The sequence below is a fragment of the Rhincodon typus genome, chromosome 8 (assembly GCF_021869965.1).
Source record: "Rhincodon typus isolate 14 chromosome 8, sRhiTyp1.1, whole genome shotgun sequence".
In the NCBI taxonomy this organism is placed as follows: Eukaryota; Metazoa; Chordata; class Chondrichthyes; order Orectolobiformes; family Rhincodontidae; genus Rhincodon; species Rhincodon typus.
This window is the reverse complement of record NC_063339.1, coordinates 11,648,832-11,663,610: the sequence shown is the minus strand read 5'-3', so window position 1 is coordinate 11,663,610 and position 14,779 is coordinate 11,648,832. Positions and strand designations below refer to the sequence as shown.

At 39.0% G+C, this 14,779-nt stretch overlaps 2 protein-coding genes across 9 annotated transcripts in view; both read left to right on the top strand.

Annotated features, from left to right (window-relative positions):
• Nucleotides 1–14,779, top strand: part of LOC109911155 (poly(A) polymerase type 3) — a 328,417-nt gene that overhangs the window by 179,013 nt on the left and 134,625 nt on the right. The gene's annotated exons all lie outside the window — the stretch shown is intronic.
• sptlc2a (serine palmitoyltransferase, long chain base subunit 2a) overlaps nucleotides 1–14,779 on the top strand; it is a 152,422-nt gene that overhangs the window by 105,084 nt on the left and 32,559 nt on the right. Inside the window, exon 11 of one of the 3 annotated variants that reach the window (XM_048599812.1) lies at nucleotides 12,062–12,142. The exons of the other annotated variants lie outside the window; for them this stretch is intronic. Coding sequence (XP_048455769.1) covers nucleotides 12,062–12,099 — 38 coding nt within the window. The 3' untranslated portion in view covers nucleotides 12,100–12,142. Of the gene's footprint in view, nucleotides 1–12,061; nucleotides 12,143–14,779 lie in introns of those variants that run through there. 3 annotated transcript variants of the gene reach the window in all.

The following is a 14,779-nucleotide window of genomic DNA, read 5'->3' as shown; positions in this document are numbered from 1 at the left end:
CAAGTGAATGAATTTCAGTTCCAAAATCTGTCTAGTTTATTAATATTCCAGATAATAACCTTTCATAGAAGTAATAGTAAATTCCACAAACAAAATATGGATCAAGAAGCAGTTTCAGACAAGAAAACCTAGTTAGTTGGTTGAAAGATCTCACCTGAACCATTGATTACTCTTTCTACTTCAGGTGCTGAGACAGGCTATGCACTTTGATTTTATTTTTATCCGAGCTTTTTAAAAATGACCTGTATTCACATTCTTGATCGCTTCCGTTTGAATTGAAAATAATCATGAAGTCTGTATTAAAATTTAGAGTAAGATTTTATTGTCATGTCTGAACTGCAGGGATACAGAATACAATGTTGCCATTCTGGCATTACCTTGGGTACAAAATCTGAAGTACAGAATAGAAAAATAAAGAAAAACTTAAGTTCAACATTACATTCCTCATTAAGTGCTTAGCCATGCTGGTCTCGCACTCCCCACAAGGGTTCAATCTCCTCCACTTTGGGCTCAATCTCGCTGTTGCCAGGAGACCCTGGGCTGCCTGCCCTTGCAGTTGCTGTGGGGCCTGTATTGCCACCACACTGAGCTCGTTCTTCCCGCTGCTGAGTTCCATTTGGCTTTAATTTTCATTTCTTTCCCTCAGCAAAAAAAAAAGCAAGATTGCTGCACAATTACTAGTTTTGAAAAAGTTGTTTAGGGAAAAGTACACTTTTCTGTCAATTTTCAGTGCGGAGAAAATGTTGAATTTCAGCCCAGGTTGACAAGGACCGAAAAGATTAGCTTCTAAAATTGTGTGCTACTTCTGTGCTGTTTGGATGTTTTAAAATTCTGATTGTGATCTGAGGGACAGCTGGTTGGAGATGAGATGTTATCATCTTTGATTCAGGTGAGTAGGTGGACTCCTTTATTTTACTGTCTATAGACATGCTTTTTCCTTCTCCTGATCTGCCATACAATTTTTAAGAATCCAACGTTCAACTTTAGCCTGTCAGACACTCATCCATTGCTGATATTGGCTCATTGTCCCTAATCTAGATCACCTGGTATTTATTATCTGAGAGAATACAAATGCTTCCTTGTTGAACCTTGTAGATGTTTTCCTTAAGTACCTGCATGTTGTTGCCTAACTAGGAACAACACAGGCAGGAAATGAATGGGAACCATTGGTTTTACAGCCTTTGCTTTGATGAACTGAGTTAACCATTTGATATGCTGATTGCAAATGTATCCATGCACATACAAGTAGACTAAATAGAGAGACAAGCTTAATTGGTCCATCCCAAAAGGGCACAAGATGTACCAGTCTACTACTCACCCATGGCCTCCTTCGGATCTTGTGGTGCAGTGATAGTTCCTACCTGTAAGCCAGGGGCTGTGGGTTCAAGTCCCACCTGCTCCAAAGGTGTCAATAACATCTCTGAACAGGTTGATTAGAGAATATTGAAAAGAGCCTCTAAGTGAGGAAACTTATTGGGTTTCACGGACTGATCGGAGAACACTGACCTCCAATGCAGTTGAATGAAGTTTTAAGTACCAATTATCAAAACTACTTGCTTTGAATCTTGACTTTTCTGCACTTAGTTGACTTCAAGGTAAGCCTGCCGGGTTTAACTATGGCTGAGGGAGGGAAGAAACAATGGGATTCCTTTTTAGGCATTTATGCTAAATGATATGCGCATTGTATACTCATGAAAAGCAAAGCCACCTTGTGTATGAGTACCAAGCAACATGGATTTTTGATAAGGTTTCAAGGACATAAAGGAAAACAGCTTGTGAATTAAGACTGATTCAGTGCCACAAGACGTTACAAAAAAAAAACAAATCCCTAATTAAATGTAGAAAAGTGGAATGTATTAATACAAAAAATTGAAGGATGGAGTTAGGCTACAAACTGGGGTTATGACAGCTGGTGTTATCTATGCAGCAAAAGTGAAAAATAACCTTTTGCCTCCATTTGTACCAAGAATAAGCAAGGCAGCACTTTTTAAAACACAGCAATTGAGTATGCGTTGTAGAAGCGAGCTGTGACTCTGTTCACGTCACTGAGCATGGTTTCCAATTAGCTTTGCAGACTGGTGAGTAAGTGTCAGGAGCCAGGTAAACTGCATTTGAGGATTTTTATGGAACACTGGCCCACTTTTCAAAACACAGCAATGAAATAATACCGCAAAATCAATTTGGTTTAAAAAGGAGAGGTCCTACCAGAAGCCACAGGCGTGACAAGTACAAGGAAGCGAGAAGAGGGGAGTTGCCCTTTTGATAAGGGAGGACATAAGTGCTTAGAGAGGATATTCTTAAGGGGTCATCAAATGAAGCCATATGGTTAGAACTTAGAAACAAGAAGGGGGTGGTAACTCTGGGACTATATTATAGACTCCCAAATAGCCAGTGGATACTAGAGTAGATATGTAGAGACCTTGCAGATATCTGTAGGAATAATAGAATAGCATTGTTTAGAGATTTTAATTTCCTCTCTTGATTGGGACACCCAGAATGTAAAAGGCCCGGACCTGGTCGACTTTGTCAAATGCGTCCAAGAAAAATTCCTAAATCAATATGTAGAGGGCCCTACTCGGGAGGGTGCAACACTGGACATCCTCTTAGGAAACAAGGCTGGGCAAGTGACTGAAGTGTCAGTTGGAGAGCACTTTGGGTCCAGTGACCATAACACACTTAGTTTTAACATTGTTATGGACAAAGATAGGACAGGTCTACAGGTTAACGTGCTAAACTGGAGCAGGGCCACTTTTTGGGCCATTGGGCAGGATCGAGCAAAGGTCGAGTGGGTTCAGTCTGTTTGAAATAAAAGGAATGACTGCCAAATGGCAGGCTTCTATAATTTTTATATCAGCAGTCCAGTGACGCTTGATGTCGCACTTTCATGTTCCTGTTAGGGTGAAGGTAAAAGTTTGCAGGTTTAGCAGTCCCTGGGCTGATGAGGGATATTGAGGCTCTCTTCAGGAAAAAGAAGGCATACATTGAGTTTGAGCTGTCAGGCTCAAGTGAATCCCTAGATGACTAAAAAGTGTAGGAGCACACTTAAGACGGAAATCAGAAGAGCAAAAAGAGGGTATGAGATGTATCTGGCAGATAAGGTTAACGATAACCAAAGAGGTTCTACAGCTATATTAAGAGTAAAAGGGTAGCTCCTTAAAGATCAGCATGGCCGTCTGTGTGGAGCCACAGGAGATGAGATTTTTAATGAATATTTCTCCTCTGTTTACTGAGGAGAGAATCATGGATGCTAAGGAAATAAGGGGGAACATTTTGGACCACATACACACTACCAGAGAGGAGGTGTTTGCAGCCTTAAAACGCAAAGGTGGATGAATCCCATAGCCCTGATCAATCCATCCTTAGAAGTTGTGGGAAGCTAGGGAAGAAATTGCAGAGGCTGTTGCAGAGATTTTTGATTCATCTTTAGCCACTGGTGAAGTTCCAGAAGACTGGCAAGTGACTAATGTTGTTCCATCTTTTAAGAAAGGTAGCAGGGGAAGGGAACTACAGGCCAGTGAGCCTGACATCAATTGTAGGCAAGTTATTGGAGAGGATACTGAGGGACAGGATCAACCAACATTTGAATAGTCAAGGCCTAATTAGGGATAGTCAGCATGGATTTGCATGCAGGAAGTCATGTCTGACAAATCTTTTGGAGTTTTTCAAAGGGGTAACCAAGAGGATGGATGAGGATAGGGTAGTGGATGTTGTCTGTATGGACTTTAGTAAGGCCTTTCATAAGGTCCCACCCAGCAGGCTACTCATCAAAGAGTGAGCAAATGAGATTCAAAATTAGCGTGATGGTTGAAGGTTATTTCTCAGACTGGAGGCCTGTGACTAGTATTGTGCCAAAGTGGTTGGTGCTAGGACCTCTGTTATTTGTTTTTAAGTAAATGATCTGCATGTGAATGTACAAGTCATGATTAGTAAGCTTGCAAAATTAGGAGATACTATTGATAGTGAAGGTTATCGAAAATTAGAGGGATCTTGATCAGACAGGAATATGGGCTGAGGATTGGTAAATGCAACTCAATACAGATACGTCTGAGGTGTTGCACTTTGGACAGTCAAACCAAGGTAGTACATAGTTTGTAACAAGTACATAGTTCGTTGAAAGCAGTGTCACAGGTGGACAGGGAGGTGAAAAAGGTATTTAGTATGCTGGCCTTCATTGATCAAGGCATTGATTATAGGAGTTGGGACATTATGTTACAGTTGTGTAAGTCGTTGGTGAGGCCGACTTGGAGTATTGTGTACAGTTTTGGTCACCCTATTATAGGAAAGACATAGTTAAACTGGAAAGTGTGCAAAGAAGATTTATGATGATGTTGCCAGGACTAGTAGGCCTGAGTTATAGGGAGAGGTTGGCCAGGATAGGATTTTATTCCTTGGAATGTAGGAGAATGAGGGGTGACCTTATTGAGGTGTATAAAATCATGAGGGGCATAGATGGGGTGAATGTATTTATTTTTCCCAGGGTTGGGGAATTGAAAACTAGAAGGCATAGATTTAAGGTGAGAGAAGAAAGATTTAAGAACCACCTAAGGGGCAACTTCTTCACAGTGGTGCATATATGGAATGGGCTACCACAAAGTGGTTGAGGCAGACACAATAGCAACATTCAGAAAACGTTTGGATAGCTACATGGATGGGAAGGGTTTAGAGGGATATGGGCCAAATGCGAGCAATTGGAACTAGCTGACTGGGCACCATGGTCCGCATGGACCAGTTTGGGCTGAAGGGCCTGTTTCCATGTTTTATTACACTATGGACTCTAAGTGTACCTTCTTTTGAAGGTTTGACAGAGGAGCTTTGAGTTAGGTGGTTGATGTGATTTACGTTATTTTCAATAAAACCTTTAAAAAGTTTATAATGGAAAGGCCAATCCTGCAAATGAAGATCGTGGGAATCAATGGCATTACTTTACATCATATAAGTTGACCAATAGAACACAATGATGGAAGGGGATTTGTCATTAGCCTGGAAGAATGTCACCAGTGCAGGGATCTGTTTTGGAGCACTTTCTGTTTAATAGCCTCAAACTGACCTGGAGGTTGAGACCCCAACACTGAGAACTCAACGTTCGCGCACGATAGAAGGCTAATGAGAGGAAACACAAAAGCTGGACTGAGTCACAAGAAGTTTTGAATATACTTGGAAATTGGGCAAACAGGTGGCATGTGAAATCATTGTTTAAAAAAATGCAAAGTGCTTTAAAAAGACAAGGTCGACCTCTGTATTGCAAGCAACTAACAGTCATTGTGTTAAGCAATAGTTTTTAATATTTAATGTTACTTTAAAGCCAAACAAAATTTTGTAATCACTATTATATCGAATTTATTTCAAGATTCTGTGGGCACAGTTTGAAGCAACTGCTCGTTGTGCCATCTTGTTTGTGTTCAAGGTGAACTCCATGTTTAACTTGTACCAGATGTTTTTCCACTCAACTGACAGTCATTACTCTTTTGTTGTGCAGAGGTATGTTTATAATGCAAGTCCCAGATGCTGGTGTGGTTACATATCTTTAGGTACCTGTTTGAACTTCATGATGCATTGACAACAGGAAAAGTTTTTATAACGGCACACTGTGGGTTGTTTTCTGTTACATAAATACCTGCTATTTACAACTTGCAACATGAGACTTTGAAATTGTGATCAATTTGAATAAGCCATCCCTGAATGAATATCTTGCAAAGAACAGGCACATGCATTAAGCTCCATATTGGTCACACTTTGTAATTCTGGTACCTAACCAGCCCATTTTTATTTTTGCAGTTGGATGAAGAACAAATTTGACCTGGAGCTCATCCTAATCTTTTTTTGAGAACTTGACAAACTTTCAAAGACATAGTCATTACACAGCTTCTATGCAATGGGGTTACAACTTGAAGTAAATCATTCTGACATTCAATTTTACTACTCATCTTACAATACATGTTCTTGTACCCAGAACACTTGCATGTTTGCCTTAAGTAACTCCAGATACATTGCAAGAAATTTCAAGGGTGAGTTATTTTTTTAAAGAAAAAGCTTCCAGATGTAGAAGCTGAATCCTTTTGAAATACAGTTCTCTTGGTTTCCTTTTATCTGCCGACAGATAATTACAGCGGTCGACTTCCATTTTCAAGCTTCTAAGGGGCAGGGACGCCTACGCAGAGTATCAGTCAATCTGTAAAGGGTCTTATAGTCTCGACAGGAAATAGAGTGGCACTCAAACTGCAGAGATTAATAGGGTAACCGTTCTTAGCTGGTTGATGAAAATTACTGCGGGTTATTTGGCCCAGATTTGGGGTCGCTCTTTTCAAATAGGAATTTGCAGTTTTAAGATAAATTCCCAGGAAATTAAGAAGCTGTTCTTAGATTCAGTCCAACAGTTTTTTTTTCCCAAAAGAAAAACATCCACAGCCTGTTAATCACTTTGGCTTCTGTTAAGCACTCGATTAAGTTTTAACTAGTCAAACTTTAGCTGCTGCTGTGGGAAGTTATACAAGAAACAGTGGCCCAATAATTGACATTTTTCAAATGTTATCATTGTATTATACAATTTTGGTGGTGTCACCAGAATTTTAGGTGATTTGGGTGAGGGGCAGTTTCATTCCCCCTCATCTGATCTCTGAAATTCTGAGCAATATATATTGTCCCCTCAAATTTGAATTTTATAATGGGTTGCAGTATCGTTGGATAGTAGACATTTGAGGATAGTTTGTATTGATTGGCTGCTCTGTGTTGTGCTAGGATAATTGGCTGTTGCAGAGACCAATTCCAATGGTTCCATTCTCCCCTCGCGCGCGCTCTCTCTCTCTCCCCATCCCCCAAGTCTCTCACTACCCACGCCACTTCCACCACCCTGGTTCTTTCCTTGTTCTTAAATAGTTTTTTAAAAAAATTTCTATCTTCTTCCCTTGTGAAGACATCTGTATCTATTATCCTATAAAGCAGTACATACCAAATCCTAATCACTTGTCTTTTTAAGCAACATCTTTGGCATGTTCCCTCTTGATCTTTCCAGTTCCAAATCTGCCATCTAGTTTTCAACCTGTTAGCCATTGGAAACAGTCCAACTTATTATTTGGTTTGTATAAATCCTTCATAACCATACTGTTGTCAAACTGTCCTTTTCAGATTTCTCCTCTTGTTACAATCATTTCTGGAGCTGTGGAGGTTCATGGCGTGACAGTGACATGGATCTGCTCAGAAGCCTTGTGTAACTGACCTGCCCATTAGTGCATATCTTCATTTCCTGAATTATGTTAAGCCAATGAAAATTGGATTGACAGGTGTTGATAAAAGCCTGCTGCTCATTGTCAAAGTACTGCTGTCACAGGAGCCTTTGTTAATGGATGGTAGGGGGTGGGAGTGGAGCATTTGGTTAGATTCTTCTACATAGGTTTGAAATGCTGTTTCCTTGAAAAGAGAAGCTTTATAACTCTGGCTTACATCATGCATACATAATAGCACTTTCTCAAATGTACTCCGTAAGAGTTTATTAGGTGGAGCTTATTGAAACTTGTCAATATGTTGCAAAAAAAATTCTTTAATAGACTAGAGAACACACATTCTCTACGGAGTACTATGGATAGCTATGTAGTGAAATGACTGAAGGAGTAAACTTTAAAAGTTGACTTGTTGACTCTTTCACAATGGACTTATGTCAGTTTCCCATTATACAGGAAAATTTATAGAATTGCAGAGCGTGGAAGAGGCCCTTCAGCCTACCAGGGCTGTACTGATAAAACTACTCTAAATCTACACTAGTCCCACTTTCTGGCACTTGGCCCATAGCCTTGAATGTTACAACATTTGAAGTGCTCATCCGTGTACCTTTCCTTAAAAGGTTGAGGTTTGGGCCTCAACTACCCTCCCAAGCAGTCAATTCCAGATTCCCACCACCCTCCAGGTGAAAAGTATTTTTCTCAAATCCTCTCTAAACCATCTGCCTTTCATCTTAAAATTATGCCTCCTTTGTTATTGACCCTTCATCTAAGTGAAGGGTGCTTTCTTTCTGGCCTGTCCATACTCCTCATCTTGTATGCAGTGCTCTTGGGCATTGGGAATGGAATACTTAAAATACTTAGATATATTTTTGCAAGGTTCGAGAAATGAAGTTTAACATTGGAAAATTAGTTCTGTCACTGATCTTTGCAACATTCCAAACCTTTTCTTTTACTCTGTTTGCTTCAGTAAATAGCATTGGGAATGTTAATTATACACTTATTCCCTAAACTACTACCATGAGGGATTCTAGTCATTAGAGCTAAAAGATTGTTTTGGTCAGGAGTGCATGTGGCATGAAGATAAATTTGTTCACGTTCCTGATGTTTGAGGTTGTGCCACTTAATGATTTGCTTCAGCAAAATCTAAATGATGCAGTGGACTGAAAATTCATTTTGTCCTTTTGGGTGAGATTTGAGGGTCAGTAAGTTTTGAAAACTGTTAATGGACGCAAGTAAAAGGATTAAATGGTTTAAGTGTGCCATGTCAAACTTGACCAGCAGGCAGTTTCATAAGTATGTATTGGCATCCATTACAGTTAAGCTTTTGTCTGTGAACGAAAACTGTCGTAGTACAAACTTTCTCTTCTACAATTTCATCTGGATAGTTAGCTGCTGAGTTAGATTTCCAAGCTGAGCCACAATCTGTTACTATTTCATGAAGTAAGCAACTGGCATTTTCATTCTGTATCCACTTGGAATATTCAGATTGTTCTTTAAAATTTGGTCTTTATAATGGGGTAAAGTATTAGTTTAGATCTCACTTGAATTTGAGTTGGATAATGAATTGATAGTACTATTTAAGCAATTCAAAATTTTTATTTTTCCCCACATTGGTGCTAGTAAATTTAAATGAGCATAATGTTAACATTGTGGTGTATACCATCCAAATAACTTGAGTGCTAAAATCTGTTGTCATTAGAGGTATGTTTGAGAAATCTTGGCATTGTACTTATTTGCAAATCTGAAAGCGAACTGCTTGTGAGGCAAAATAATGCAATAAATAGTAGGATCATTGCAAACATCAATGAATATCGCATTCCACATCAGCTGTTTTAGTTGGGGTATTTGTATCAGAAGGTCCCCAGGGCTTTGGTGTTGCAAATTTGTTTGATATTTTTATTATCACAGCACCTACTTAAGTGGGGAAAAAGAACTGATGTGGCCAACGTGTGGGACAATTGTTTTATAATCAGTTTCATTAGGGTTGCGTCCAAAGGTCCCTAGTGTCCTCTTTTGGTTAATGGTTAGATCATGCTAGTATATTGTTCCATGTATTGGACTGTTAAACAGCATTATAAACTGCATCAATCAATTTTCAGAATGCTTGTGCCACTCTGAAATGTTGATGACAATAAAAGACAACATTCTGATGAAGTGAGGCCCTCTAATTTTCAATTGTGATAGCTCCTAATGATTTAAAGCTTCAGTTCAAAACAGAGCAATATAGTATCTAGATAAGTAGATGAGTTTCAAGCAGCAACACTATCCAAACAGTAAAATAAGACTGCAGTATTATAAATTAGAATTTAAACGCTTCCTGTATATATTCTATGTAGAAAATACTGCCTTGGAAGATGCTAGCATAATGTAATCATAATTTACCATTGCAGTTGTAACTTATTAAATAGCTGGCAAAACGAAACCCTTTCAAGACTTGCACATAAGATACACTTCTAGTTTGTTTTACATTTGCTCTTGTGGATGAGTGTTTGTTGCCCATTTCCAGTTCCCTGAGGACAAACAAATATGCAAAGTAGGAGCAAAATAAGCCATTTGGCCCTTAAAGCATTTTTTACCATTCAGTTAGATCATGGCTGTTCTGTGTGTTGTGAACCATATTCCCACTTAATCCATAAACTTTAGATTCTCATTACGCAAGTGAATTTGCCAGCTTTGCATTAAATATTTAATGGCTTGCCTCCACTCCATCTGAGGCACAGTTGTAATGTTACTCAACCCTCAAAAAAATACATTATCCTCACCTGTCCTTAAAGTGCAACTCGAACTTTAAAACTCAGCTCCTAGCTCTGGACTCCCCTACAGAGAAGATATCCTTTCCCTATCCATCTTGTCAAGAACATTCAGGATCTTTTTATACCTTAATGAAGCTTCCCTCTCTTACCTCCATTGGAAATAGTCCTGGTCTGTGCAACCTTTCCTCATAAGACAACCTACTCATTCCAGGTACCAATTTAATAAGCCTTCACTGAACTGCCTCCAATGCATTTACATCCTTCCTTCAATAAAGAGACCAAAATTGCATTTGGTTTGTGATGCGGTCTCACTAATGACTTGTATAACTGAAGCATAACATCTTTCATTTTATGTTCAATTTCTCTTTCAATAATGGATAGCATTACATTAGCTTTAATTTCAAATTTTTTGACTCACACACCTTGAGCAGTTAAATTCCTCTGTACTTTTGAATTCTGCAATCGTTCTTCACTTCAATTTGCTTTTTTAATCTTACCAAAGTGAACTTCACATTTTCCCACACTATGCTCCGTCTGCATATTTTTGCCCACTCATTCAACCTATTTGTAATGCATCTTCCTTATGCCCTTTTAACAACAAAGTTTCCTACCTACCTTTGTGTCATTTCCAAGTTAGCTATCATACCTTCATTTCCCTCATCTTGAAACTTTAGTATTAACTTGTTCAGAGAGGTTATTACATACCTCTGGTGCAAATAGGATTTGAACCTGGGCCTCCTGGCATAGGTAAGGACTCTACCACTGCCCTACAAGCACCTTCACTCCCCTCATCTAACCTAATGGTATGAGTCGTGTAAAAACAAAAAAAAAAGGGCCCAGCACACCCCTTACAGAATTCCTCTTGTCAATCATAAAAAAAACCATTTATGCATACTTAGTTTTCTGCCAGCCAGGTAGACCCGACCATTAGCATTTTAACCTGCTTGCATCCCAGCTAGATTTTATCCAGGGTGTCAAAGTTTATGCATTTGGTTGATCTTAAAAATGAGGCAGCATCTCTGTATTGGATGTCTAGTGATGATTACTGCAAAACATATGTGAGAATCAAGTGAGCAGGAGTGTTATGTTGAACAGTCAATTGATGCATGTTGGATTAGCCTCCAAAAAGTCTGTCTGAGCTCAAATGAATAATGACCATGGGGTGAGGCAGGTTGGCTTCCAATCAATGGAATGGAATCTAAGCATGAGTAGATATCAGGTGAGACTTAGAATTAGAATTGTTAATTTATACCAACTACTTGGATTTAGTTGCTACCTTTTAATATGGTACATGTCCTAATTTAATCCTGAACTATGCATCTCATTCCGCACCCAGTGACAACAGCTAAATTTAAATGGCTGACATTCTTCATGTAAAGGTAGGATCTTTATCAAAATTTCTGGATCTTAAAATATATAACATATTGTTAGTCAATATGCTTCTACCAGATACGGAGACAGTGCCTTGATTTCATCATGAAAGTAGGCTTGTGTTCTGATGAAGGGTCTAGGCCCGAAACTACAGCCTCTCTGCTCCTATGATGCTGCTTGACCTGTGTTCATCCAGCTCTGCACCTTGTTGTCTTGTGTTCACTTAGTCTTTTTTCAATTTTCTGCAATCTCAAACTAAATAGTTGATCTGTTTATGATGCGTGAAGAACTTTGGCCCTACTGTTAAACAAGGCACTCTAATTTTTTTAGAGCCAACTGTAAAGCCTTTCTTGACTCTTTACTTGCCTTTTGGCTTTCTTTAACATGGATATAAACCTACAGGATGTGATCGCAGCACCTCTGACAATTACTTAGCCAGCTATATTGCAGTGAGGTTTTTGCCTAAAAATACATGAGAAGCTTGAACTTTAGTAACAAGCCATGAGTTTTGGCAGGTAAAGTGAACATAATTTAGTTTTGAGGAAGGGTCATCGGACTCGAAACATTAACTCTGCTTTTTCCTTCACAGATGCTGCCAGACCTGCTGAGCTTTGCCAGCAACTTCGTTTTGTTTCCTGAACATAACTGATGCTTGATCACTGAAAACTGTCAGAAAACATTAGGATCTTGCAGTAATTGCACATTTTGGTTCTCTTCCCATAGATATGCGTGCACAGGCAGCTGATCTCCCCCCTTTCTGAATTGGGTCTACCCCGCCTTCACATCTACCATGCATCTCCAATGAGTCAAGGTTTCTTATACTTTTGAAATTTACTTTGTTCACAGTGTGACTCACTTACAGATAGCAATGGAACTTGTATTTTACAATGCAGGAACATAATCTTGTTGCTATGCAAATGCACTGCATTTAAAACTCTGAAAGCGGCTTTACCCTGCTTTATTGGTATAGTGACTTTTGATTATTACTGAATTGCTGCTAACATTTTAATTCGACTAAAGTTTTTTTTATTCCAGTGACCAGCACGGAATTAAAGCATGATCTTTCCTTAACCCTGTTCATACTGTAGGTTTTCAACTAATGTTTACAAAAATAAGGCTCATGTAACATTTTCACAGGAATGGGAGCACTCTGGGCAACGAAGCCTGATTTTTTTTATTTGTATATTAAAAATTATATTTTATATTGTATAAGTATGCACTAATAAAATTATCAGAAAAAATGTTTTCTTGTAGCAATGTAGGAGAATTTCCTGCTGTTCCTTGAATGGTGTCATGATATGGGTGCAGGGCATTGAGCTATATGGAACAGAGCCTGTTCAGTGGCATTCAGCTACAGGTGTACACTTGGTCTCCTTGTTTACCTGAGTAGGCTTGAGGGGCTGAATGGCCTATTTGTGCTGCTCCTACTTGTGTTTCTATAGCGCAAGCTGCAGCAATTTCCAAAGTTGATTTGCTGCCAGGCGGTAATGAGATCCTTTAGTCTGTCACTGCCTCCTTATGAAGATCAATTTGAATCTCAATCTTGCATTCAAAATATTAACTCTTTTGAAAATCTTATGCTGTAATACCAACTAGCAAATTGAGTAAAGAAGAGATACTCATTATTCATGCCCTTTCACAACCTTGGATGTTCCAAGGTGTTTCCGAGCCAGTGGATTAATTTGAAATTGCAGACGTCGTTTCATATGGGCAAATGATACAGCAAGGTTCTGTAATTGGTAGATAAGTAAACTAACAGGTAATTTGTGATATAACAAGGTGTAGAGCTGGATGAACACAAGCCGAGGAGCAGGAAAACTGACGTTTCCGGCCTAACTGACGTTTCGGGCCTAGACCAGGTCATCCAGCTCTACACCTTGTTATCTCAGATTCTCCAGCATCTGCAGTTCCTACTATCTCTGAGAGGTAATTTGTGGTGATGTTTGAGGGAGGAATAGGAGAACGTGTTTAAATATTGTGAAAGGATGTTTTCATACACCTAAGTAGATAGGTAGTCCTGTCTAATGTTTCATCCAACTGACAGATTCTCTAACAATGTAGCATTCCTTCAATAGTATAGAGAGATTTGGTCATATGCTGTCAAGTTGATGGTGATGCTTCAATTGTGACCACCTGACTTGGATGAGAGTGCTCTCAATAGAGCGAAGGTGGCATAAGTACTGTTGATATTTCTGTAACCTATGTTTCAAATCATGACTTCAGTTTTTTTTTCTCATTTTCTTACGCTTTTGTTGGCAAATCGTAGTGCTTGTTTTCCTGCTTGCTTCCCAAAAAATGTAAATAATCGATACAAATTTTGCGCACAATCTTAAGATTGCACAGACATCAAAGTTTCTGGTTAAATTTCCAAATGCTTAACTTTCACCCTGCTGATGGCAGCAGCAAAATATTCAGACTATCTCCATTGGTGAAATCATGAATGATTTGAATGCTGATTGCGGCCCGCCTTGAGGTTCATGCACATTGATTTTTTTTTTTGCAAGTTTTTTTTGCACTTTGTAATCCAACCTAACATATGTTTGTTTTAAAATACTGTCTTGTTAATTGGTGGCTAGGTGGCAAGTAGCAGATGACTTTAGGGTCAGGGTGCATGTGCCCATGTCTGCTGAGAAGTCAACAAGAACTGATCTCTCTCAGCCTGTTGATTGTACTTGAGGGCTGTAACTTTACCTGCAAACAATGCGTGGGAAGTTGAAAATGATACTACCCTATTACAAGTTCTGGCACCAGAAGCATGAGGGTGTAAGATCTTGGGCAATACAATTGCATAGTGACATAAAGATATCAAATCACTTGGCTGAAACTCTGAAGTACAATCATGATTAATAGTCCCAAGTTTCAAATAGCTTCAACTTGAATGCCCTTGTGTTTAACAAAGACCTCTTTACTGTATATGCCTTCATGTTCTCTCCACGAGTTTATAAAGGCTGTCATTTTTTGGCAGAAGAATGGAGTAATTTTGTACTCTCCCTTTCTCTTTCTCCCCACCTGCAACAACAGGGTACAGGAAATGCAGTCTCCTTCAAGTAAACTAAAATTTCTCAAATTAATTTTACATTTCTTGATTTCCAGCTTAAGAAATTCTCCCATACAAATGAAGCTCAATATAAATTTGCAAACTTAGCTTCAGTAACCTCTGCCCTCTATTTCCCATAAACTGTCACTGCTACTGTACCACTAGCCTGTTTCAGAATACACTTACCTCATATCTCCTTTTCCCACTCTCAACATACATGCATCTGCAAGCATTCATTAAAGTCACACTTAGATTTTTAAAAAACTTGAATTAAGAAAAAAACTACTGCTCTAATTTAACACCCTTTGTGAGAAGCTAGGGAAGTAACCACTCGGCCTCTTGCTGAGGTATCGGTATCATAGCCACAGGTGAGTTGCTAGAAGACTGGAGATTGGCTAATGTGG